The sequence below is a fragment of the Fringilla coelebs genome, assembly GCF_963513975.1.
Source record: "Fringilla coelebs genome assembly, chromosome: 6".
Lineage (NCBI taxonomy): Eukaryota > Metazoa > Chordata > Aves > Passeriformes > Fringillidae > Fringilla > Fringilla coelebs.
The window spans coordinates 33,591,142-33,615,379 of NC_140034.1; the positions used below are offsets into that span (position 1 = coordinate 33,591,142).

Consider the following 24,238-nt stretch of genomic DNA (forward strand, 5'->3'; position numbering starts at 1 on the left):
GGCACCAGCTGAGCTCTGCCCCCAGCCAATGGGCTGTTCTGGCACTGTTTGGTTCAGACTGCTGAAGCAGCAGCACCGAATTTTTCTCCCCTTGCCCTCAGCTACGGGTTTCACCACAGCCCCACAGCATTGCCACCACCAGTGGGAGCTGCCGCATTCAGAAGAGCCACACCCCGCTTTCCTCCTGAGGGCAGCTGCATTTAGGGGGTTCACTGGTGTCCTGGCAAGGACCCTCATTCATGGCACACCAAGACCTTGCTCTTCTTGCTGCTGACATCAGAGGCGGCCTGTGCCCGTGCAGCGGCAGGCGCTGGGGAGCAGCGCGTGGGCTGGCAGAGCCGAGGGGGTTGGTACGGATCTTCTCAACCATGGGACGCGAGGCTTTCACTGGTGGCTGCAGAAACTGGTGTGCAGGTTCAGCAAAGGGAAAGAAGTCATTCAGAAATTGCATGCATATTTCTGAATTCATTCATTGCGTGGCGTTTGCCTTTCATCCTCCCCCCGGGGCTCTGTGTGCATTGCTGGCATTCTCTCCCAATCCTATATAATAATTCCCAGCTCTCCACAAGCTACTGCCTGCCAACGGAGCCCACAGTCACTGGCCCGCCAGCCCGGTCACATGAAAAGTTACATGCAAGGTTTAATGCTTTCTCCTGACCCCAGCCCCTATTCCTGTGAATCCCCTGCAGTGTTTTCTTAATCAGGTGCCAGGGAAGCTTTGTGCTGAGCAGGGTGCTAAGAAGGTGGCTATTTAGCTGCAGAATTTCCACACTCTTTGAGCTCTCTCCCGAGCTGTAAATGCAAGCAGTGGGACCAGGTGAATGTCTGACACAGCTGCCATTTAGCCCTGAAGCTGCTTTCCAACTGAAGGCGCATTGTGGTTGCCTTACTTGCTCTATCCCAACTGCTGCACAAATGGTTAATTGCTTCAGCAGGTATGGAAATCACTTCTCAAGCCTGCATACAAAGTACACAGCTATGGTCCAGTAGAATTTTAGCCTTCGCTGGACATTGACAATATGTCTGTTACTAGGGAGTCAAAATGAAAATACAGCCCTTCCATTACCAAATTCTAGCTGTTTTAGTTCATCACGCAGCTTGTGAAAGTGGTAACATACTTACTTTTGTGTCACCCTTATATACGACATATCAGAAAAAATACATGCTTTTGGAGAATCGCAAATGGAAATGATCTTTTAATAAATCTGGATGACAGGCAGAAATATTCAAGGGCTGTTGCTGATGTATCAGCAGCTACAGGAGTTTCCTGCTATCAGTGTTATGTGAGGGAGGGCAGGTATCTCCTGCAGGAAGAGTTCTTGTCCTCCACCTATGTTTTCATGCTCAGATTTTGGAAGCATGAGAGCTGTGTCTAACAGTCAGGGCGTAATGTTCCTCTGGGTTTCATTCAGACCGCAGAAAGACAAGCCAGTTGCACCTTTGTGCCAAACAGTTGGATAATCAAACTGAGCATTTGATTTCAGTTTTGGTTCTTTTTTTTCTGAAGGGAAAGGGTCCAGCTTGTTATGAACTCCAGCCTGTACTTACATTTTTGTGGGTTTAAATGAAAAGACCAGGTAAAGTTTTAAGTTGCAGTCTGTTCATATTGTTCTGATTTAAGCTCTATCATTATCATAACTTTTAAAAACAAGCAAACAAAAAAAGTGCCCAAACTGACTGTTTTTAAAATTCTCTGCTTTTCTCATAATTTTCAAAAGTGTAGTGCATTCAAAAGTGTAAGCCTGTCCTGCTTGGCTGACTGGCTGTTTGATTATTTCTATATATTATATTACATTGTTTCATTTTTAACTGTAGCCATCAAAATCATAAAATCTCAGTTCTAGTCTCAGTTACACTCAAACACAGCTACTTAAAAGTTTTGTCTAACTTCTTAGTATATACGGCATTTAACAAACTTTGCTTAAATTTGTATTCCCAACTCAGTCCAAACAGGAGTTGAGAAATCTTGATTCTCCCAGAGGAGAGCACGCCTGAATAATATAGGAATTACTTTTCTCACTCAAAAGCATTAGCAAAAGACTTCATAATAATTCATACTTTATAATAATTCATAAGTACTAGGGTTTAATCAGCTGTCTCTTTATTTAAAAGAAAAACTTATTTAACCCTTTGGGAGGGATTTGAGCTACCAGTGACAATGGAGACAGGCCTGAGCCCCAAATGGTAACGTATGTCGAAAAAAGTATAAGTCAGTGGCTGTGGCTGTAGTCAGCTGGCATTGTCCCCTCTGCCACACAACAGCCAGGAGACCAGCAAGGAGGATTTTCCATTTCTGGAAAGCGCAGTGAAATGGGAGAACACAGTGATCTCCAAATTGTCTTTCCTTCTATGAAGTATTGTCTTCAGGATACTGCTTGACGTTCATTCAGTCAAGTATTTTGACAATTTGAACAAATAAGCAGGAAATGGTTTTGATTTTTGGCTCCACTGGGCCATTTGTGAAGAAGAATAAGTAGCGCAGCATGTGCCATGTCTCTTAAATACCCTTGTTTGCCAGAAACATATGCAGTGTGTTTCCCAGGCTCTGGAAACAGTTATCATTTCCAGTCTACCAAGTCACCTTTCTCTCTCCACACACCATCCCCAACCCCACATCAGGCTGGGGTGAAAGGAAGCATCGCTCTGAATTACTCTGCTGTTACCTGTTTGTGAGGAGAGGGTGCCAGTGCACATAACACATTATTCTGTGCACGTTTCTGAGAAGGATTGTGATTGCAGTCACTTCGCAGTGGCACAAAAGAGGAGTAGCAAGCCGAGGTGGGGCATGCACAGGCACCTGAGAGCCAAAGCTGCCTCTCTCTCCATGCTGCTCTGCAGAGCCAGGCGGGTCTGTGAGCATGCTGCAGCATACCTTCACAGGAGCCCTGGGCCAGGGCGCTGCGCTTGGGGAGATGCCAGAGGAGCTTTTGTCTGTGCTTTCACTGCGGGTTTAAGTAGTTCGATTAGCATTTGGGTCAGAGCACATGGGGCAGCCCCGGCTGGGGTGGGAGAAGTCACACTGTGAGGCCACACTTGAACGAGGCCACTTTACTGCACCGCCCCGGGTACAAAGCCTGCTTCTGTGGGGCACGTCCCGCCGTGCGTCACACTTTGGTTGTCAGTGGCAGCCATGGGTTGCTGGGGGGTGACACAATAACCTCTTTATGTTTAAAAGAATAGTGGGGGGAATTGCAGGAGACCATTGGAAACATTGCAGCAAAGAAATGGTTTGGCTTTTGTCTGTCCCTCAAGGTAAGGTGCCCAGGCAGCCGCTGAGCTGCTTCTGCTGTGCTGGAAGGAGCGTGAGCAAAGCAGCAGCAAGGGTGAATGCAGGGCTTTGGGTGGGAAAGGACTGAAAGAAAAACCCAAGGAAGACCCCATGGTATCTCTGTGGTCAAAACATGATAAAACTGCTTATTTAGGGTAGAGTTTTACAGCAGCTCACTCTAAAGTCTGGGCTGCCGCAGCCTTGTCGCCCCCACTGCCTTCAACACAAGAGCAGCCACACAGGGAATCAGCTCAAAGAGCTGATCTGTCTGGAAATTAAACTGTGTTTTTAATTACCAAATAAAAGTTTGCTTTACTAGAATGTCCCAAAGTGTCATTCAAAGAGAACTGGAAAAATAAAAAGATGAGGAACTGAAAAGCGTCAAAACAGAAAGAAATTTGAAAAAATACTGATTAAAACTTTAAAAGTTAGTTAAATCTCTTACTGTATGTATCACTGTCTCCTTTGCCAGCCCCTCAGCCATGCACTTCACAAAGCAGTAAGCCCAGATAATTCAGATATGCTAAGCAAAGCTACTCTGAATATGGCTTCTAGCCTAATAAGTCAGAGCCTTATCCAGTTCCCATGAAAAACATCAGGAAAGTTTCCTTCAACACTAATAGACATAAGATTGGATTGCAGAACAACTATATAACTTTTGACCAAAAAGTGAAGTTTTTCTAAAGCACTGATAAAATATTTATGCAGAACAATGTGGAAACTCTGAAGCAGTCCCATTGCTAAATATGTTTCAAGTGAGCATAATCATTTTTGAAACCATGCTCATTCTAACTAGTGATGTGTGCTCTAAGGGAAAAATACAAAATGAACTCTTTTTTTTAAAGGAAAAAAGTATTTGTAATTTCTTTATTGTGGATGTGCAGAAAGATTCCCCCTCTGCTGCTGGGAAAACCAGTTTCTGCTCAATAAGCAGTAAAGCACATCCTAATTTTTAAAAAGCATTTGTTAAGCAAAACAGGGCTTTTTTACAATGCTTTCATTTTTTTTGCAGTTGGAGTCTTTCTGTTGATGCCAGCTGCTTTAGTTGTAGGTATTTTCTGGGAGGTGGTGTCTGTCAGTCCCACGTGGGGTGTCCCCTTGGCTATCTCTCTTAGCCGCCCTTCTATAAATCACAGCATATTAAAAAAAAGGGGATAATGCTGACATGTGAACTAATCCCCACATCAAAGAGAGCAATTCTCCCTCCTCCAAACACCCACCCCCCTCTTTTGCTGGGAAAAGTCTAATGCCTAGAAGGTGATTTACACAAAACTTCATCCCAGTTGTTAGGAAACTCACAGTGCCGCTTACTTGCCAACTGCAGGAGAAACCTGGGAATCAGGGTAACCACAATAGCTAGCCTGCGGCTTCCAGCATTTGGCAATTCAGGAGAGGAAAAAAAATTGGCTTGTTTCAACAGACTTGTGTATATGTTGATGGCATGGCAGAATAGGCATGCATATAGACAGATGTAAACGTGACTAGTAATGTGTGTCTGTCTGGGCACATCTGGGTCTGTATGGGCACATCTATATCTGCGTGTGCTCACAAGCACTTGTACAGGCACAGGGCTGCCTGGCCTGCCACATACAAGACACACTGAAGCACGCAGAAATGCCTCTCTCCTTCTGCTAGGAGAAAAGAGGGACAAGGAGGAATATACATTAAAGACATAAGCCCATATGGGCATGCAGTGGCGTAGACACGGAGAGGCTATCTTAAGCTATTCATTCCAGCTGTAGGCCTGCCTTTGAGCTAACAGTTCAAATGCTGGGAATAGATGAATAAGGGGAATGCTGCATCTGAGACAGGATTAAAGCATACACTCACTGCTGCCCTTGCCTTTGGAAATGCTCCCTGTGCATTGATTAAGGACACAAGATACTTCCAAATAATTGTCTGTCTTTGAAACGCAACTGAAAGGAGGCAAAAATGCCTCTGTCTGCTAGGTAACTCTCTTTTCCCAACCTAATGCTTAGCCTGAGCTTGTGCTGGGCACATGTCCTTCAGACATACCAACAAAGAATATGTAGCATGGAAAAGACTACACTGGTGGTTCTGGGTTCATAATCAATTAGCAAAAATACCTGCCTCGTGTGAAATGGGCTGTAGTAAAGTGCATTTCTGTAAGTGTATGTATGCATGTGAACTAGATACTTCCACCAGTATCGAAGCTTCTGGTTGATTAATTCAGTTTGCTTGCTGCTTTCTCCTGCCACCCACACAGGCAGGCAGGAATGCCCTGGGGCCAGCAGGGCCCTCCCCACCCAGGTCATCTCTTGCCCCAGGCCAGAGGGCCATGAATGTCTCTCCCAATAAGTCAGCATCACTGCCAAAAGAGGCACTCGAGATTCACTCCCAGTGCAAGAGAGTGAACTGGAGTGGGGAACCACCGGATTAACAAAAATGCATCCTTTTTGTAGTCCTTGGTTGGTTGTGGTCCAGCTGCACTCACCCCTTTTTGTAGTTCTTGGTTGGTTGTGGTCTAGCTGCACTAACCGATGCACTTCAGTATGACTGCACAAGAGCTGAGGGGAGGAAACAAGTAGTCAGGGGCAGTGAGACACTCAGACAGCTCCCATGTCAGTGACAAGTGCTGGCTTAAAACATTCATGAAAATACAGCCAGAGGGAGAGCATCAAGCATGTTGAGAGAGCCACATCTCCCACTGACAGGAAGGGCATGGCACATGTGTGGGGGGAAGACAGAGACCAAAAGTTTTGTTCTTCCAATGCTCCCTCCAAGTAGATGTGCAGCTCATATGTATGTGCCTGTCCCTTGCCATGTGTCAGGTGGAGAGGATGTGAAAGAAACTCCAGTGTGGTTGAGCCCTCACCTCCAGTACATGGAAAAACAAACACAGCCATTCTCTTGTTTGTTGATTTAGTTCAGAGTGCTCCTTCCATTACAAAACCATTTCCCTGCAGGCGACAGGCTAAAACCTATTTGCTTATTACTCTGCAAAAGAAAATGATGGGTGCAATTTTCAAGCACCTCTTCTGTTGATAGACACAGAGATTGAAAGGACAGAGCCCTCCCAGCTACTTCTCAGCTGTGTTTTCTTGTTGGGCATAATTTTCATGTTTTCCTGTTTTTCAGAAACACATGCCACATGTATCTTTTTCTCCTCTTCTTGAGATATACATCTCTCTATGGGAAAGTGAACCACATCACAGGTGTTAACACAGTGATGGGGGTGACCACTGAAAGCTCCATCCAAAGCTGCAATTCGCAGGACAGCACATACCCCACACACCCCACACGCCCCACTGCACCATCTGTAATGAGTCAAAACCCCAGAAATGAGCACTTGTGAACAAGGGAGAGGTTTCCTCCTGCTGCTAAGGCTGATGGCTGCCCCAGCTCCCATATAGGATGGTGTAAATACCAAGCCAGCTCTTGGAACTGGGACAGCTAAGTGGAGCTCTGGGTGCAAGATACATCCTGGTTCAAGGCAAACACACAGGAAACAAGTCTCTTCTAGCCTGTTTTTATGATGAGATGCACCCGTTGGCAGTTCCTGGTGCTGACTGGGACAAGTCTGGATAAAAACTGCAAGAGGAGTAGCAGAGTTTATCTAGAGCTGGCACAGTTTTGGTGTTTGGCTGAATGCACTGTTTCTGCTGGGTCCAGAGCACTTTCTTTGTGCCAACACAACCACCTGCCCTCACCCTCCACCCCCAAAATAATCAAACTAGTCTCAACACCTTTTTTTGTCAGGTTAAATCGCTTCTCTGCCAGCTGGCCTTTTAGATGGCAATTCTTCTGACTGGCCTTTTAGGTGGCTGGCACTTTACACTCCTCACAAATCCAACCCAACGGCATTAAAAAGTGAATTTACATTGTAGGGCTGTGGGGGGAGGGTGCCCCAGGCAATGTCAAAGAAAAAGTGGATCAAAAAGGGCTGCTAGTGTTGGATACGTGGGCTGTCTTTTCAGCTGCTTTGGGCAACGTCCTTTCAGCACAAGAAAAGCTCAAAAGAATTCTGTTAATCTGTTGTTAAACAGAGTCTGTGATGGGAGAGTGGTCTGTCATCGTCCAGGCAGGGAACTGAGCCTGCCTGTAATGGCTGGGAGCTCCTTTGCCCTTTCCCAGCATTTCATATCCATAGTGGCAGTGAGTTCATGGACTGGCACCTTGCTGGCCTTGCACGGATTGTCTCTCAGCCTTGTGATGCCAGGACCCCTTCCTTCTGTGCTTCACACAAGCCCAGAAGTGCCTTGCAGGGTGCTGTGGTGGCTAATCTGCTGCTGCTGGTGATTTCAAAGAGCTAGCAGGTCAACTGAAGTCCTGAGGCAAGAGCTTTGGCATGATTTTCAGTTCTAAGTCTGAATATAGGGATGTAAGAGCAGCCAGACCTGCACTAAGGTGTGGCCCCCATGATGTCCCACAGCCTCAGTGCTCAGTGCCACAGCACAGCTCTGAATGTTATACACAGATGGTGAGCAGCCCATAGACTTGCCAGCCTACACATATTTTACCACATGAGGAATATCACATGTGTACTGCTTCAACTTAAATGAATCCCTCCTTCCAGCTGGGAAAATGAAGGTCTTTTTTCTTCCTCAGAGTGGAGGACCCCATAGATCCCTACAGAGTAAAACAGCTATTCTTTTTTAGGATTTAAAGATATTACTTCTTTTTTTTGTTCATGTATCACATTTCAGTGTCTTCTAAACAAGAGGGAGCTTAATGTTTTTGTGTAACCTTGAACTGGCTAGTACACAAGTTTTATTGCTTCATCCTTGAGCTTCCATGAGCTACATTATGTTCTACTATGAACAGAACGTCCTACTTAGGATTGTGTGGCACATGCTTTGGTTGCAACAGCTTCCTAGTGCTTTCTTTAGCCTGCATGTATATGTAGTTGTATGTAAACATACACACATGTGTCTATGTATGTATTCATTTCTAATTATGAAATGATGCAATAAAAATTTCCAATTCCGAAAATTTTTATTTCGTTTCCTTCCTTCTCCAGTGCTGTTCAGCTAAGCACACTGGCAGTGTGTTCTAAGGAACAGGATCATTCCCATCTATGACTCATTTCTAAGGTCTCCCAGCCAGGATTCAGTATGATGGTGTCAGTGGTGGCTGCAAGAGCTGTTTAAATGTCTCTGCACGTAGTGGGCAGTGAAGTGCTGATCTCAGGCAGCAGTGCTAGGAATGTCAGGGTCTGTTTAATATTCACTGGGAATCTTCCTAAAAAGTCAATTAACCTCCCTACAGTTTTGTGATCTGGCTGAGCATTACCATGCAGTTGTATCAGCTTTTATTTTAGTGCATGAGGAGCGTTGTCCTGTGAAATGGAACTTTCTGGGTTTGTTTTAATGGCAGACTGTAATTTGATTTTAAATTATCTACTGTCAAGCCTTTTACAAGCGAATCGAACACACATGCATTTTCTCCATAACACATTTGACTGTCTGGAGAAACAAAGGTTGGTAATTAAGCTCACAGCAGTTGATAAGGATGGGGCCTAGGCAAGGCCTAAAACCTCAGCGAGTTAGAGCCTTAATTTCTGGATACTTACCAAAAACAAACCCTTGACTTGGTGCAACTTGCCCATTTTGGATAATCTGGCTCTTTGATTCCCTGGGGAGGCTGCTGGGCTGTCCTGTGGGAAGTCGGCACCTCGGTATGACAGGGAGGGATGCCAAACAAGCAGACACCACTTCAGAGTAACCAGCTATGCCAAGTCAAATTCAGCAAGTCTATGGTTAAATATGGGAGAGCTATTTCTCTCCAGCCAATGCATGAGTTCCCAGCACCTTTTGTACTTTGAAATACCATTAATTAATATTTATCAGATGTAAAATGTGACACTAGCTACTTGGCAAAATATGCCTTTAAGCGTTGTATTACTATTCCTTTTTAAGCATATCTACAGACAGTCAGGCTGAGGCAGGCAATCACAAGTGCCACCAACAGCAAACACCCCTCAGCTGGAGGCAGCTTTTAAAACCCATCCAGGCCTTAAAGCAGGCTATCCTCAGTGCAGGACAAAGCCCATTAGCAGGAGACTGGGACCTGCCACATTACCCATGGCCTCTTACATGGCCACGTGGTTTAAGAAACACAATTCATCATGTACTGATTTTTTTTTAAATGGCATTTTTGCTCCCAACTCACATGGATATGTGGAAAGCACCTCTGCTCATCTCTCTCTGCCATGACCTTCTCTCCTACCAGGGCTCAGCTGCCCAGGGGGAGGTGTGCCAGGGCAGACAGGCCAAGCTGGGCCTTACTGCGCTGTGCCTGGGCAGCATGGGCACCCTCCCTCCTCCATGAGCCCCAGCCACCCTTGCTGTGTCACTGAGAAGCGAATCTGTGGCCCTTTGCGGGTGCACAGTGCCTGTGTCCTCATGTTTGATAGCGCTGGTACCTTGAGAGCACGGCGGCAGGGGCTTCCCAGCAGTTCGGCTCCCGAGGCCACAGCCTCTGGATAATTTCCACCCCAAATGTATGTCACATTTCCTTCCAGTGAAAGCAAAATATTTACACTAAGCCAGGGTCACCTGGCGGCCACCCCGCTATCGCAGGCTGGAAGCGGCTGTGATACTGTAAACAGAGGGGCGTGAGGGCGGAGGGAATTGCTCTGGGCCTCCCAAACAAAGGCGCAGCTGGCCCGTGCCGCGGGGAGCGCCGGCTCCGGGAGGTGGGCACCCTCAGGGCAGGGCGGGGCGGGACGGGGCTGGGCTGGCAGCCGGGCCTGCGGCTCAGGGACAGCCAGCCAGCAGGGCAATGGCAGAACAGCGGTACCAGGGGACCAGGAAAGAAAACTCACTGAGTCTGGACAGACGTGTCCAGCATCCCCACCAGCCGCACTTCCCACCCGTCCCCATGTGGCCCCAGCGTGTTCAGTACCTGAGGCTGTGGCCACACCAACCTCGCTGCTTTATCTGCCTTCAAGGAGCTGTTGGAAATACTGCGCTGTTCTTCATAAGTGCTTTGGGCCCAGTTAAACCATCCTGGAAGTTGCTGGGCAAGACTTGCCCTATGAAAATGCATTGAATTCAGTGTTTTAAACTTGTAAACTTGAACTACAGGACTCACAGCCCCTGTATTCCCAGACGCACAAGAGAAAGGGTGGCAGTTTCCCATTGTAGCAGCTTGCATTCAAGACTGAGACAAGACTGCATCTTCCTGAGACAAGTCTCCCCACCTCCTCACAGCCTAAATCTCTCCCATATGCTGCCAGAATTTCCTTCTTTATCCTTCTTTATTGCACAGTTGATCAGCACATGAAACTTCTGCTGTGTACTGTAACACATGCATATGAGTCAAGGACAAAGTGGCTGGCATCTCCTGGCCGCCCACCCATCTGACACCACTGACTTCTCCTCAGTTCCACTGTCCCATTCCCCACCAGGCATTTGCCCAAAGTGATGACCCATGCCTGGGTTTCACATGTGACCAGTGGCATGTGACTCTGGAAAGCCTCCACCAGGCAATAAACAAAATGGTGCTCATTTTGCATGTCTTGAACCCACTCTGGGGACATGAGGACTCTGAGCCTCCCAGCGCCCGGGCTGCTTCAGAAAGCCTTCACTCACCTGCAAAGATAGAAGTGAATGTCAGGCATGAGCCACAGAGGAGCTGTGCTGAGCCCCTCTGATCAAAGAAGCCCATAAGGAGCAGCAGGGGGGTTTGAATAATCCCACAAGCTCTTCTGCTTTTGTTATGCTGCTGCCATTCTCCCAGCAAGGTTCACATGTAAGCATGTGGAGTAACCAAAATATTAAAGGACATTCCAGTTATTCTTGCCTGTCTAAGGGAGAGGTAATTGCACTTTTTGCATCCAATCACTTTCCACTGGCACTTCTCATAATCATTATCACAGTGTCAATATCTGAGATGTCAGTATTAGACCAAAGCTGAGGAGGGTGGCATTGGCCACTTGGGAGACACAGTTTTCCCCAGCTTTGCAGAGAAGTTTCTTTATGCCATTTACTAAACTATTAGGTATGCAAGGCATAACTATAACAGAAGGGGATTTCTGTGTGGGAGGAACAGTATGATTCATATTGTCTCACCAGCCTTGCAAAACAAAATGTCCAGTCATAAGCTTTTGTGATGCAGCCACTCATTTCTCCTCCTTTATTTTGTACACAGCCATAACCCCAGTGCATTGGGACCTGAGAATCAGCATAGCAAGCTACAGGAGAATTGGTCCAGAAAACAGGAAGCACCGAGATGACCTAATGCTCTAATAGCATTTTCCTCCCTGGGAGCAATGTCCCGAGCATGGCAGGGGAAGGAGGGACCTGCTGTTCTCAAGCACCTGATTAGCACCTCTTGTAACAGCTCCTTGAGACAGCTGGCAATGGAAAGTGGTAACAGGAATGCCATCCCAGCTTTGGAAACTTGCCTGCTTCACAACCAACTCCGTATCTGGAGCACAGACCGTGGCTGAATATCGTTCTTGTAAGCACCTACTGCATTGCACTGGTGGTTTAAAGGGGTTCATTAATGCAGCTGAGGCAGAAGTTGGCAATTGCTGGATGTTATTTTGGAGCAGCCTTCAGGAATGTACCAGCCTTCATTTCCTGGGGTTGCAAAGGAGGATGGTAAGGGCAGAGGAAAAGCACTGATTTCAAGAAAAGATATTCTAAGCTGAAGAACTCTCAACCTGAGAGTTAATCACTATCTTACAGGGGAAAATACCTCTTGAAACACTGCACTTTTGCATTAAAAAAAAATCATATCAGGACCTTTTATTCTTTTCCTTCCTGGAAAATTCAAGTCTAAGGTAAATCAAAAGAATTCCCAATGTTTTAATGTACATGGAAGTTCACATGTAGGTATCAGCTGGCTCTTCCCAATTACGTCCCTGAGAAAAATCCAAGCCATCCATAACAGACTTCCGCATTATCAGGGACCACAAAAAGCAGAATCTTACTCCTGTGGAGAAGGGGCCTATTCCAGACGTCACTACCAGTATACAGGGATTTGGTTTTAGCACATTCCTGACAACACAAATGGCACAGAGGAGGCAAATGCTTTTCAGCCTTCTTTTTAAGAGAGAAGAACTTTGCACACCTCAGTGTGATATGGCAGCCTCATATCTCACTATCATTAAACACAGAACTAGCATGAGTGTTTACATACTTTCATGGACTTCACACATTCTTTTCACATGTGTTACTGACATTAAAATTACACTGCTGTAGATACTTTTTTTAAAAGGCAGTGTGCATGTGTCGTATTTGCAGTACTATAGCCACCCTGAAGAAAGGACGGGGAAGAGGGCAGGCTGCGGCTTGCTTTCTTAATAACATGCAAAACCTTTAAATCTCAGGTTACAGTAAGTATTTTGGCTCCAAACTCCAGCTATAAAGCAAATAGCCCAAGGACTCTCCCTAGAACTGTAGCGGCAAATTTTAATAACATCTAAAGTGCAGTTATGGCTCCTCTGTGCAAAAAGAACCTTCTGGCTATAAAATATCAAAAATGACACTTTCAAAATAAGTATTTTTAAGACGTCCTTTATCAAAAGCAATGCCACCAGCAGGCATCACCGCACCTCCTTCTGGAAGTGCCTTGAGGCTGAGACTTGCCCCATTTCCCTTTGTTATATGGGTCCTGATGGCAGCTTTTGTGCTGTCCTCTCATGCCCACTGGTTCTGTGTGACCCACTGACTCTGTTATGGTCTCTGACAGGTCTTCTGCCAACCCCTGCAGCACAAGGGAGTGCTTCATGGAAGACCAGACTGGCCACTTCTGGGGTCTAATCCCGTAGGCTGTGAGAAAGCTCTACTAATGTCTTACCAAAGGGACTGAACTCTGCAAAAGACCTTGAAAAACGTACCTCCCAAGGTAACATAAGGATATAGGATACCTGATAAACCAGAAAAAAAAAAAAGTATAAGGGTGTGAAGGGTTTTTCTACCAAGTTTCATAATGGAGTGCAATTACGCCTTATATACCTAACCTTGGCCATGCTGCAAGTGGTTTAATGGGCAATATCCTGTAAACAGATAAACTAAATTGTGCCAGCATGAAGAGGTCATTCTCTTCTCAGCACCTAAATTCTCCTCTGAATGGGAGCACTTCCTTTTTCCAGATTCATATACAAAATGAAGCTCAGTGCCTTCCTAGAAATGGGAAGACCCATTCTTCCTCACTTCCTCCCTCTTTCAGTGAAAACACACACATGATGAGAAACCGCACACACGCACACACACACACACACACACACACACGTTGGTGAGAGCCCCAGTGTGGGCACAGATGGTGTGTCTGAATGAATGGACAAGCAGAGGTCTCTGTATAGTAAGAATGTTTACCGTGTGTAGTGCTGGGAATCACATGCAGGATTCCAGGTAAACCCACAAGACTGGCTATAAGATCTTGTAATGTAAAGATCTTTTCTTGTATGTCAGAGCACTTAAGTTTTGTGCCATTGGGATGATGTCAGCTGGAGTTCAAAGATGAAGCAGGCTGCAGGTAGGAAACAATTTCTGAATCATTTCATGTAGGTGACTTCTGCAAAAAGTATTAAGGTATCTTCAGCAGACCAAGCCATTGGATCTGAGTCTTTATTTACCTCGTTTTTTCTAATGAATGCCTGTTTGACAGAGTGGTAGACAAATTGCTAGATTGCACTAGTTGGGTATGAGCCCCTATCCCTGTTTTGCCCAGGGCAAAAATGTCCTCATTGCAATTTTAGGTAGGCAGATTCAACCCTTGAAGTATTTGGCACCTTGCACCAAACTACACACTGGCCACAGGGTTCAACCTGTTTTGTCTAAAATCAGCTGCAGCAGGGCTCTGGTGCTGTCTCAGTGATGTCTGTTGCTCAGTGCGTCAGAAATCACACAAAGGGTCATGTGGGTCATTTCCCTCATGTTGAGGAAGAAACTCAGGCCAGCTTAGATGAGCTGCATATGGAAAGGAAAGTGAGGGCATACAGGGCAAAGGGATAACAGATTCTTGAACTGACTTCACCTTTGACATTCCACAGCTGTTTTAAGGAGAAGGCAACAGGAGCTTTGTCACAGGTATAAGTGAAATTTTATTTTAGAATGTCTGTTTAAGAAAATATGTCTTTTTGAAGACATTATTCAAAGAAATGAATTCATTTAACATCAGCAGAATTCTATAATACTTTCCTTCCTGTGTGGTCCTTCCTTGTATATTGTTGTCACTCAGACAATATATTTTTGATGGGAAAGTAGTCATTCTTTTACTTTCCTATTCTCTTCTGGCCTCCTTAAAATCTCCCATTGTAGATTTGCATCAGATTAATTACTATCATGGTAATTTCTAGCTCAAGTAAAATCAACAAACTTCCTCTCTCATCTTTCCTTCTGGTCTTTGAGGCATTCTGGAAAGCCCAAGTGCCTTGGTGGCCAGCTCCCTGCTCAGTATCCCAAAAGGCCTTTTTTCATTTTTTTGATGTTTGTTTTGTGCAAGGATTTTTGCCTTCACTCCTCTCTGGTTAAGTCAGTAATTCTTGATTCTTTCTAATAATTTAATCCCTTCTGCTGCTATGATTTACATCAAGCTGGAAGGTGGAGATGAGTTCCTCCCCAGCTGTTTGTCAGGTTTTGCTGCCTCCAAGAATGCTGCTGGTCTTTGGTGTGAAGATGGGCCTTTGGAGTAAGGCTGATGTTCTCCAAACTTGACCTGGGCAAGGAAATACAATTCCCCCAGAGAGGTTTCTTTTGACTGACCCAGTTATTGTTCATATGTCCTGTAGCTGGATAGTTCACACACACTTATAGACTGTTATATGTTTATATATATGTTAAACATAAACTGATTATATGTGAACCCCTACTTTTGCTGAAGTTCAGGTGACGTTTACTGTTTCACTCTCCTCCTGAACTGCTTAATGTGAAGGAAAAAAACACAAAACAAAACAAACCACAAATCCATGCCAGTTTCAGCACCTTTGCCCTTATGATTGACAGCTTTCCTCCACTGCTGGATTAAGACCGCTGCAAGTGGGAATTCCTTCTCCTGAATTAATTAAATCTGTATTGTTATTGCCTTTGATCTACTGCCATAGGAACCGGAACGAGCACTGGAAAACCTCCATTTTTTTCCATTTCTTACACAAATAGGTCTGGACAGATTATTAAAAGGATCATTTAGAAGATGGTGGGCAGAATAGTCCCCTCCCAAAACTGCCCTTGAGACTGACAGTTTCTGTGGAAACTGTATGGGAACAGTTACAGACCTCTAGTGGCTCTGTTTATATAGCTCATCTATTTCCTAATTGCTCACCAGCACAGTATTTTGGAAAGCCATATAGAGATTTCCCATAAGGATTACAACACAGCGTCATTTCATCTTCTCCCCATTTCCCATCCCGTTGTCTGTTTTATTTTCCTCACCATAACATCTGTCCCACATCGCTGAGAGATTTCACAATTGGAAACCTGCTATAAATTATGACACAGAGTTAAAGGACTTCAGTGTTTGCTCCCTGCTATTTTTTTCAAGGGACTTTGGGTTAACCACCTCTTTAAAATAAGCCCTTTTTTTTCTTTCTTTCTTTTTTGGGGGCTATTTATATACTAGTGTTTGTAAAAGCTGTCTTTGGAAACTGGAAAAAAAAGAAGAATATTTCTGTCCTTCCTGCTTGTACCCTTTTCCATTTATCTTCCATGGAGTTCCTAGAGAAACACAAACTTCTGTAAGTGCTTGCATAAAATAATCTTTAGCAAGCTCTGTCCCTAATGGCCCGCAGGGACTCCAGATAAAAAACCAGTTTCTCACATTTCTGTTCCTCAGCATCTGACACTGTGGAAGCTTTAGGGCTCCAAGTGCCAGCCTGTGTCACTGCTGCCAGGGCTGCAGGCTGAACTGGCCTCTGGTTCCAACCAAAACAGAAGCAAGAGTCCTGAATTATACAAAGGACAGGCTACTCTGGTTGGGTCTACAGGAGGCTGCAATAGTATGCAATCCTAGGAACAGTCAGAGTGACAAAGTTTCAGCTTTACACACTGTTTTGTACTGATCAATCAAGGTTAGTGTCACATATCATCACCTGTGGGAACGAGAGACATTTAAATGAGAGATCAAACATACAGGACTATATTCTCACAATCCAAGGACATCTGAGTCATTGGTGACTTCACCTGTCACTGCAGCCTTTTTTCTCTGAACCAGAAAGCAGCACACATATCTCCTGCTCTTGGTTCTCACTCACAAGTGAGATCACTGCAAACCACAAGCACGGAGCACTTGCAATGCTCCACAACATCAGCCTTGCTTCCTCCAGCAGCCAGGAGAGAATCAGAGATGTATACGGCTGGGAGGAATCTCAGAAAATCTCTCAGTCCAGACTCATGTCCCAGGGCAGGATCATTATACTTATGTCACACTTGGCAAGTGCTTGTCTAACCTCTTCCTAAAAGCAGGATGGTGATTCCACACCCTCCTCAGATACTTCTATGCGTAATTACCCTTATTGCTTTCCATCTTCTAACATCCAACCCCAATCTCCTTTTCTGTAGTTTAAGCTCATTACTTGTCCTATCCATCATCTATATGGCAAACAATTTATTCCCCTTTTCTTCCCAGCCACCTTTCATGTATTTGAGCAGTAATCCTGTCTTGCCCCAGTCTTCTCTAGACTTAAGAAAGTCAATTTGTTCATTCTTCCTCCTAGCTCTGTTTTGCAAGACCTCTGATTATCCCCCAGTTGTCCTCTGGACCTTGTCTTCAGCACAGCACGCAAAGCTGGACATTACACTCCAACTGCTCAGACAACTGAGCAGAATGATTATTTGTGAAGTTCATCTCTAAGCACAAATCCTAGTAAAGCACTTGTCCTTTTTACATTAGCAATTAACTCATATTTGGGTTGTGACCTGGAACATCTCTCAGATCTTTTCATGCAGTGTTGCTACTTACTCAAAAATTCACTGCCCTATATAAATAGAATTAATTATTCCTGGTGATGCCCAAGCACAGAAACTGAGAACTGTCCTTACTGAAATGATTCCTATTTTAAAGGCTGTTTGTCTAAATACTTTTAAATGGAGCTTTATATTTCAGATTACCCATAGTACCCTTCCAGATCGTGGTAGCCAAGAATCTAATATTTTGTATTCCATTGTCCAAACTGTTCATAATCCCCTTAAAATAGACTGAGCCAGTATAGATTCCCACCAACTCTTCTCAATCCATCTTTCCCCTTTAAAGGTATAGGTAAGGACTCTTCTCTTCATGCAGTTTTCCAATCAGCATTCCATCATCTCAGACCAGCTCTGTCTATCACAGACTCCCTTAATTAAATTTGCTTTGGAGTATCATGTTACACTGTGACAAAAGCCTCACCACCATCAAAATATAGGAATATTATTGCCTGTCCCTTATCAATGAGGGTTCTTTATTCTGTCATGAAAGGAAATTTGACCTGTTTTACACAATTTGTTTTTGACAAATCTATGCTGGCCATTATTCATCTCTTTGTTTTGTTTTAGGTACTTACCAAAGTTTGATTGTTTGTTCCAGTATTTTTCCGGGAATTGAAGTCAAACTGAACAATCTGTAATCCCTGGCTCCTCCTTTTTTTCCTTGTAAAGACCGGAACTACGTCTGCACTTTTCCAGGCTTCCAAGTATGATCTCTGGGCTCCATAAAACATCCCAGGAGCTGGGCGAGGTTACACTTAGAGCTTTTGTGGTTAAATAACTAACTGGCTGTAGCAATTACCCAAGGATGAAATTCATCTGGCCAAACCAACTTCAACACTATCTGAAGGATCTTTTGATCTAGCCTTGGTTATAGTTTTATGATCTCACCCCCTTCTGTCATTGACATTGATTGCAATATTTGTCTGAAGTGATAACAAATGCAAAAAGGGTATGAAGCACCCTGGCACTCTAGCCAGGAACTGTCTGGAGCCTTTCTTCCCCAATGGGCAGCATGTTTTTGGTCACCTACATCTTCCTCTTGCTGCTGAAGTAGTGATGGGAAAATTAATTGTCATTTAAAGTCTCTTGCTAATTGTCTCCCATTTTGCTGCATGACCTTTGTGATTTTGTTGTCATATATCTAGCCCAGCTTCTGCGCGCTCATTTCCTCAAGGCTGAGATCAAAGCAGAGCTGATGATTTCTCAGAGTGAATCTGTTGTTACATCTCCTATGGATAGCTGATGCTTATTACTGTTCTCTCCAAGGTGCTTTTTACATAACCAGAGCTTCTGCCTTGCCCACGGTCCAAAATTACGTGCCTTTAATTACTGAGCAAATGGTTTTAATGGAATCACTACTGCTTTTCTTGGTCTAGGAAAGACCAGAAGCCTGATCCTTATTTTCATCTCTTGCCAACTGTTAAGCTCAACCTGGGAACATTCAGTCTCTGCTAATCAAATATTGTTTAACTTCCTGTCTTTACCATAAGTGATAAATGTAAATTACAATATTTTTTAACCCAGATCAGAATTTTACGTAGTCACAAATGCTGGAAGTGTTTACAGCTAGAAGTATTCTTCAGTTTCCTCTCCGCTGCTCATTAGAAAATCATATTTTCTCATTTGGGTACTTTTTTTTGCTGGCTTCCCTCAGCTGGCCTGCCAAGCTTGAAGGCAGAACAGACTAGGCTGATGTAGAGGGGAATATGTTTTTATTTTCATATGCATGAAAAACTGGTAAGAATTCACTGGTAATGTAATGCCACTGAAGTCATGCCTGCACAGAAGCTCTAACTTACCTTCCACTGTCACATATTCTTCTCACCAGTAAAGACACTCAAAAGGTCCCCGCTCAAGGAAGCCGAAGCAGTACCACCAATTCTGTAAATAAAGCAGCGTTGCACTGCTATAATGGTGCTCTGACAAAAGAGCAGCCTGAGCAGCCAAAAGGGGAAGGAGTTCAGCTGGTCCTTCTGTTGCCCAAGAGGAAGCAAATTTCAGATGGTGCTTCAGTTCCCTTCGGTTATGATTCACCACAAATGAACAGCTAAAATATCAGTTGATAGTAAAGCCATGCAAACAGGGACTTCCACAAGTGGAGACTCAGAGGAAAAAGCAGAGAAAGCTGGCCCCTTGCCTAACTGTGAATCGCCTTCCTTCCCATTATGCTGCTTTTGTTTTTAGGGTTCCTGTGTGTTTTGCAGTGTCAGCCAGTTGCCAGAGAGGAGAAGACAGCCTTGCATGGGTTTTAGTTATGCCTCAGACCCCAGGCACCGCCCAGACCCTACTGCAGGACATGTTCTCTACTACCAACTGCTGTTAAAGCAGAGCAACCTAGACCATAAATCAAGTAACAGAACACCCTGCTGATAAACTGCAGTATACAGAAACTTGCACAATATTTATGGTTTGTTACCGGTTAACACTGGAAGGGGCAAACCATAAGGGCTCTGTTGCCCTCTTCTAACAGAGTTCTCATCCAATCTTATCATGACAACTTTCCATGATAGAAAAATTGCCTCCTCTTCTCAGCCTGGACAAATTGCACCAGTAGCAATATATCCCCTGTTCAACCACTCTTAATGTGCTTACTGGTGTGAATTTAGTGTGCTTTCAGCCATTGGATCTTGCTTTGACTTGTCTTACTTCTTCTTCATGTCAATATGCAAAGATCATGTGTGACTCTTGTATAAAGACTCTGATACACAGAGGCACTTAATGTATCACATCTAAAATGCAAGAGAGCATAACAGCAACGATTCCAGTTCTTATAAAGAATTGCTGGAGACTACTTGTCAAGAACCAAGCAAAAAACCACCATGCTTGGAAAGAAGGGAGAGAAGGGTGTTGTCAATCTGACAAAGGTAGGCATTAAGTAACACAAACAACAGACAAGTTTTCCACTGTCCTGTACATGTTACTACTGTTAACACTGGGTACAAACTTAGTATACAGTGAATTAAACCTGACAGTGCTATAGGGTAATGGATGAGACTGACAGAAGACTACAATGGCCTATCTTTCCATCTCTATTTTACAAATCCATTGAGCAAACAAAGCCTTTCTGCACTTGCATTTGCCTGCTCTGTATGAGACCCCAAATGAGTGGAGATGTGTGGGGTGAATGAAGGAGCTGCATGAAAATTGGCATGGCCATACACACATACGACACCAAGGTTAATGAAAGTTCCTTAAAAAGTTTCTCCTTACCAGTATGTCCCATTAGCTAAACCTGTGTTTACGTGAGGAATGCATTTACTAATTCAGACCATATTAGCAAAATCAGCCTGTTTGCTAGCATGGGTCAGCCTGGCAAAGTAAGGCATAACAGTGACAGTGACATCCCACCCCACCATGTCTCACCATACCTTTGGGCACAGTTCTACTGAAAAATTTTGAGATTAAAAAGACTGGAGCATGGGGAAATGAGAGTGGGGGATGTGCTAGATGCCAAACACTTGATCCCTCTTAAGAAGAAATCCCTCAGAAAAAAAATGTAAAAATTAAAAAAAAAAAAAAAAGTCTTAAAACAGCCTGCAGAAGGATGGGCTGATACCTGAAGGAGATGGAGATTAAACCAGTAAAGCTGTACTAAGGCTGAACTGCCATGTGTAAAATCCAGCACTTCCCAATGCAGCAAGGCTCTGTGTGCTCCTACACTGAAGGGGAAGGGAGGGGAAACTATTGAAAGTAGGAGGGGAGATTAATAAAAACATATTTGCACATTTAAAGGCTGGTCTTATCTTTGGAAATAGCTAACTTTATCCCTTGCACTACAAATGAGCAGTCCATGTCATCACCTGCATAGCAGAGTGGAATTCTTGGCCAGAGGGAAGTACTAAGGTAGGGAGAAAGACCTCCAGGTGAGGGAGGCTAAAATATTCATTTACAATAATGGATTACTTTTTAATAAGAACTGTGAGGTGGCTTTCCAAAGCCTCCTTTAAGGTCCATGAAAAAAAAAAAGATCAAGTAAAACCATCAAAAATTTTTGCTAGGTCTGGTGGAGTTTTGCAGAGACAACATGCTGTTTGCCACTGCTGCCCCACCCCAGTGCCCAGAGCTGCAGCACAGCTGCAGTCACACCACCCCTTTTTGACCCCACAAGAAAGTGAGTGTTCATCTCATTACTCTGTGAGTAAGAACCTGCATGGGGCAGGTGCTCACTTCTGTTTTGTGGTCCAGCATTTATGCAGACTTTCAAAATGGAGCTCTGGTTAGCAATCTGACTAATTTTCAGATGGAAAGAAAGAATGCACTGTCCATCACTTCACTCTCCCACTGTGTTGCCAGCAAGGGATTAAGCCCTACCCTGGTTTCCTCTGCTGAGCACAGACCTAGGATGGTTCCCTATGAGCCTGCGGCCTCTTGCATTCTGTAGCTCTTCAATTTATCTGCACTCCCTGAGACATACTGTGGTGGGATTCTTTGCTTCTGAGGCAGCCAGCTCAGGCACAGTCAGGGAAAAGGCACTTCCCAGAGATCCCCAGGAAATCACTGTGTGATGTTTAGCTAGGCAGCCCTTTGTTTCTATACATGAATCTTCTCAAATCACATGCTCACTCTGGTTTTGTAAAGGCAGATCAAATGAAGTAAGCAAAACTACTTCCAAGGCAAACATTTCACATTTACATTCACACTTGACGTCTGAGATCCCTGAGGTCTCTGTGTCTTACTTAACTTCTATCTTGCTATTTCTCAGAAGGCTGGATGAGCTGAGAGAAGGAAACAATAATGGGCTGTGGGACCTCTTTCACTTGGAGCCTACACTTCTCTCAAGCAGTGCCCTTTGTTGAGGCTCTGATTTGCTTTAGAGATGTTTAAAGGGTTGATTAAAAAAAAAAAACTTCTAGGAAAACAATTATACAATGATTTCTATCAAACATTTTGCAAGGAAATGATCCTTCCTGCCCCCACTTCAATAAAAGAATTCCCCATCATGGGGGTGTCAGGAGAAAGAGAGTGAAATAAGATAACTCTGCTCAGCTTGCCTCAATTTAATGAGCTCCTTTAGGCCTTATCATTCACCGTGTGCTTTCCCTCGTTTTAAACTTCTCAGCCTCATCAAAAAGAGCTCTTTTCTTTTTTTTTCTATTCTTTTTTTTTTTTTAAATCAGATTTTGTTTGATCAGCCTTTTCCCCTTTCTTTCCACAATCCCCCACATCACGCTGGAAATGGTACCAGTGGTGCATGTCAGCATGCCCTAGCAACAGAGAGATTAAAGGAACCACCAGCTCCAGAGGACTGGCCAGCTCGGACTTACTAATTAACTGCAGTGAAAGAAGTGAATGAGAACAGCCTTTTCTTTCGGGCAGAGGAGCCACTAGAGGTGGATGAAGGAGTTCAGCTAAATGAAGGTCTCCCTCCCCCAAAACCTGTGTCAACATTCAGAGCAATCCCTTCTTAATAAGACTTTGTGTACGTACAGGGTTTGTATGGATGGGAAAAGGCTGATGGCAGTGAAGGCTGACGCAGAAATACACGGATGAGAGTGAAGCCGAACCACGGCTGCCCCTGCCTCAAGCACCCAGCTTCCTCTCGGTGCTGGGGCTTACACAGCAGATGTTGGTCACCCTTGAGAGGCAGATCTAAGTGTGGCCCTGTGGGATGTGCGTGCCCCAGGCTATGCCCACCCCTCAGCTGGGGTGCCACCCTGCTGTCCACTGTGCCACCCTGCTGTCCCCAGGCTCCACAGGGCTTGTGGCAGGGGGCAGCAGCACGCTCAAAGCTGTCCCCCAGGAGTGTACAAGGCAGGGCTGTGGCTCAGCAAGGGACGTCTGCAAATCTGCCAGAGGCAGGGCTGCCACACGGGGACTGGGGCTGGACCCTCCAGGGGTTGGTGAGGAAACAGGAGCAGGCCTCCTGTCCCCTCCAAACCCTGGCATGTTCCTGGTCCCCAGCATTACCAACCACACCCAGGAACATCAGGATACAGGCTCCTTTCACACCGAATCCCCACCAGGGCCTGTCCATTTTCTGTCACCTATGGCCTCTGCTGGTAAGCCTTTTCTGAATTATGAAACACTTATGTCTCTTTTTTTTTTTTCTTTTTTTAAACTGTTACTTTTTGTTGCTGCTTACTGGTGTTTTGCCGTGGGCTGGGTGGAAGTGAAACTGCTGATATTCCTGTGAGCAAGGCAGGGCAGCTGGTGTTCCTGACCCCAGCAGGAAGCACCAGACACGATGACAGGCAGCAACTTCTGGTAATTCTCCAGCCTGTTCTGCTGGTCCACAAAGGCTTAGCCAAACTGGGTAAATTTTTTAAATCTTTGCAGCTTGGTGGTTTGTCCAACCCGAGCAGGTATCTCCTTGCCTGTGCTGCAGTAGGGAGGCTGGGATGGGCCCCATGCCCCTGCCAGGCGGGCAGGAAAGGGGGAGCCTGGCCATTGGGAATGCCCTGCTGTGCCATGGCTGCTGGGTCGGCTTCTGCTGTAGAGAGCACCTCCCAGAAGCCAACAAAACCTCCCAGGTGGGGTGAATCTGAAGCCTGAGAGCTTCATTTCCTGATGGAACGCAAGGAACACCAGTCCACCGTTCAGGATCCCTGTCCCACAGCAGTGCCTGCCAAGCCCCTGGGGCTGGAGGCACCCACATAGTTTTCCCTGGCATGCAGTGCCAGAAGCAGGCAGCATGGCCATGGCAGCTGACACCTTGTGGGAGGACTGGGCAGGCATGTGGGCTCCTAGGCCCCACAGCTCCCCTGGGACATGCCACATCCCGTGTAGAGCAATGCAGACACAGCCCTGGGTACAGCATGTTCATGGCCTGGGGAAGGATTAGATGACTACTTAGCTTTTTTCCACTTCTCTTAGCAATACATGAATTTCCCCAAACATTCTGAAAAGAGAACTTTTTTTCAGTAACAGTTCTTCACCTCATTCTGAATGTGTTCTTCTCTGAGAAAAGGCTATGGAAAAAATGGTACAATCTTTCAAAACAGAATTGTGCCTTTGCATATTTAGCTCTGGATCTGCTGGTATTAGAAACAAAGTCGGATTTTATTACTTTTTATTTCTTCTAGCCCTGCAGCACCAACACAGACAAGCCGTGTAATAAACTGCAGAATCTTTTCTTTATTGAGAACCAGAAGTGATT

At 44.9% G+C, this 24,238-nt stretch overlaps 1 protein-coding gene across 1 annotated transcript in view; it reads left to right on the forward strand.

Moving 5' to 3' along the window:
• Positions 1–23,482, forward strand: part of RAD51B (RAD51 paralog B) — a 390,784-nt gene extending 367,302 nt beyond the window's left edge. The window contains 4 exon segments of the mRNA XM_084207485.1: positions 23,227–23,245; positions 23,247–23,283; positions 23,285–23,299; positions 23,303–23,482. Coding sequence (XP_084063611.1) covers positions 23,227–23,245; positions 23,247–23,283; positions 23,285–23,299; positions 23,303–23,350 — 119 coding nt within the window. The 3' untranslated portion in view covers positions 23,351–23,482.
• The last annotated feature ends 756 nt before the right edge of the window (positions 23,483–24,238 follow it).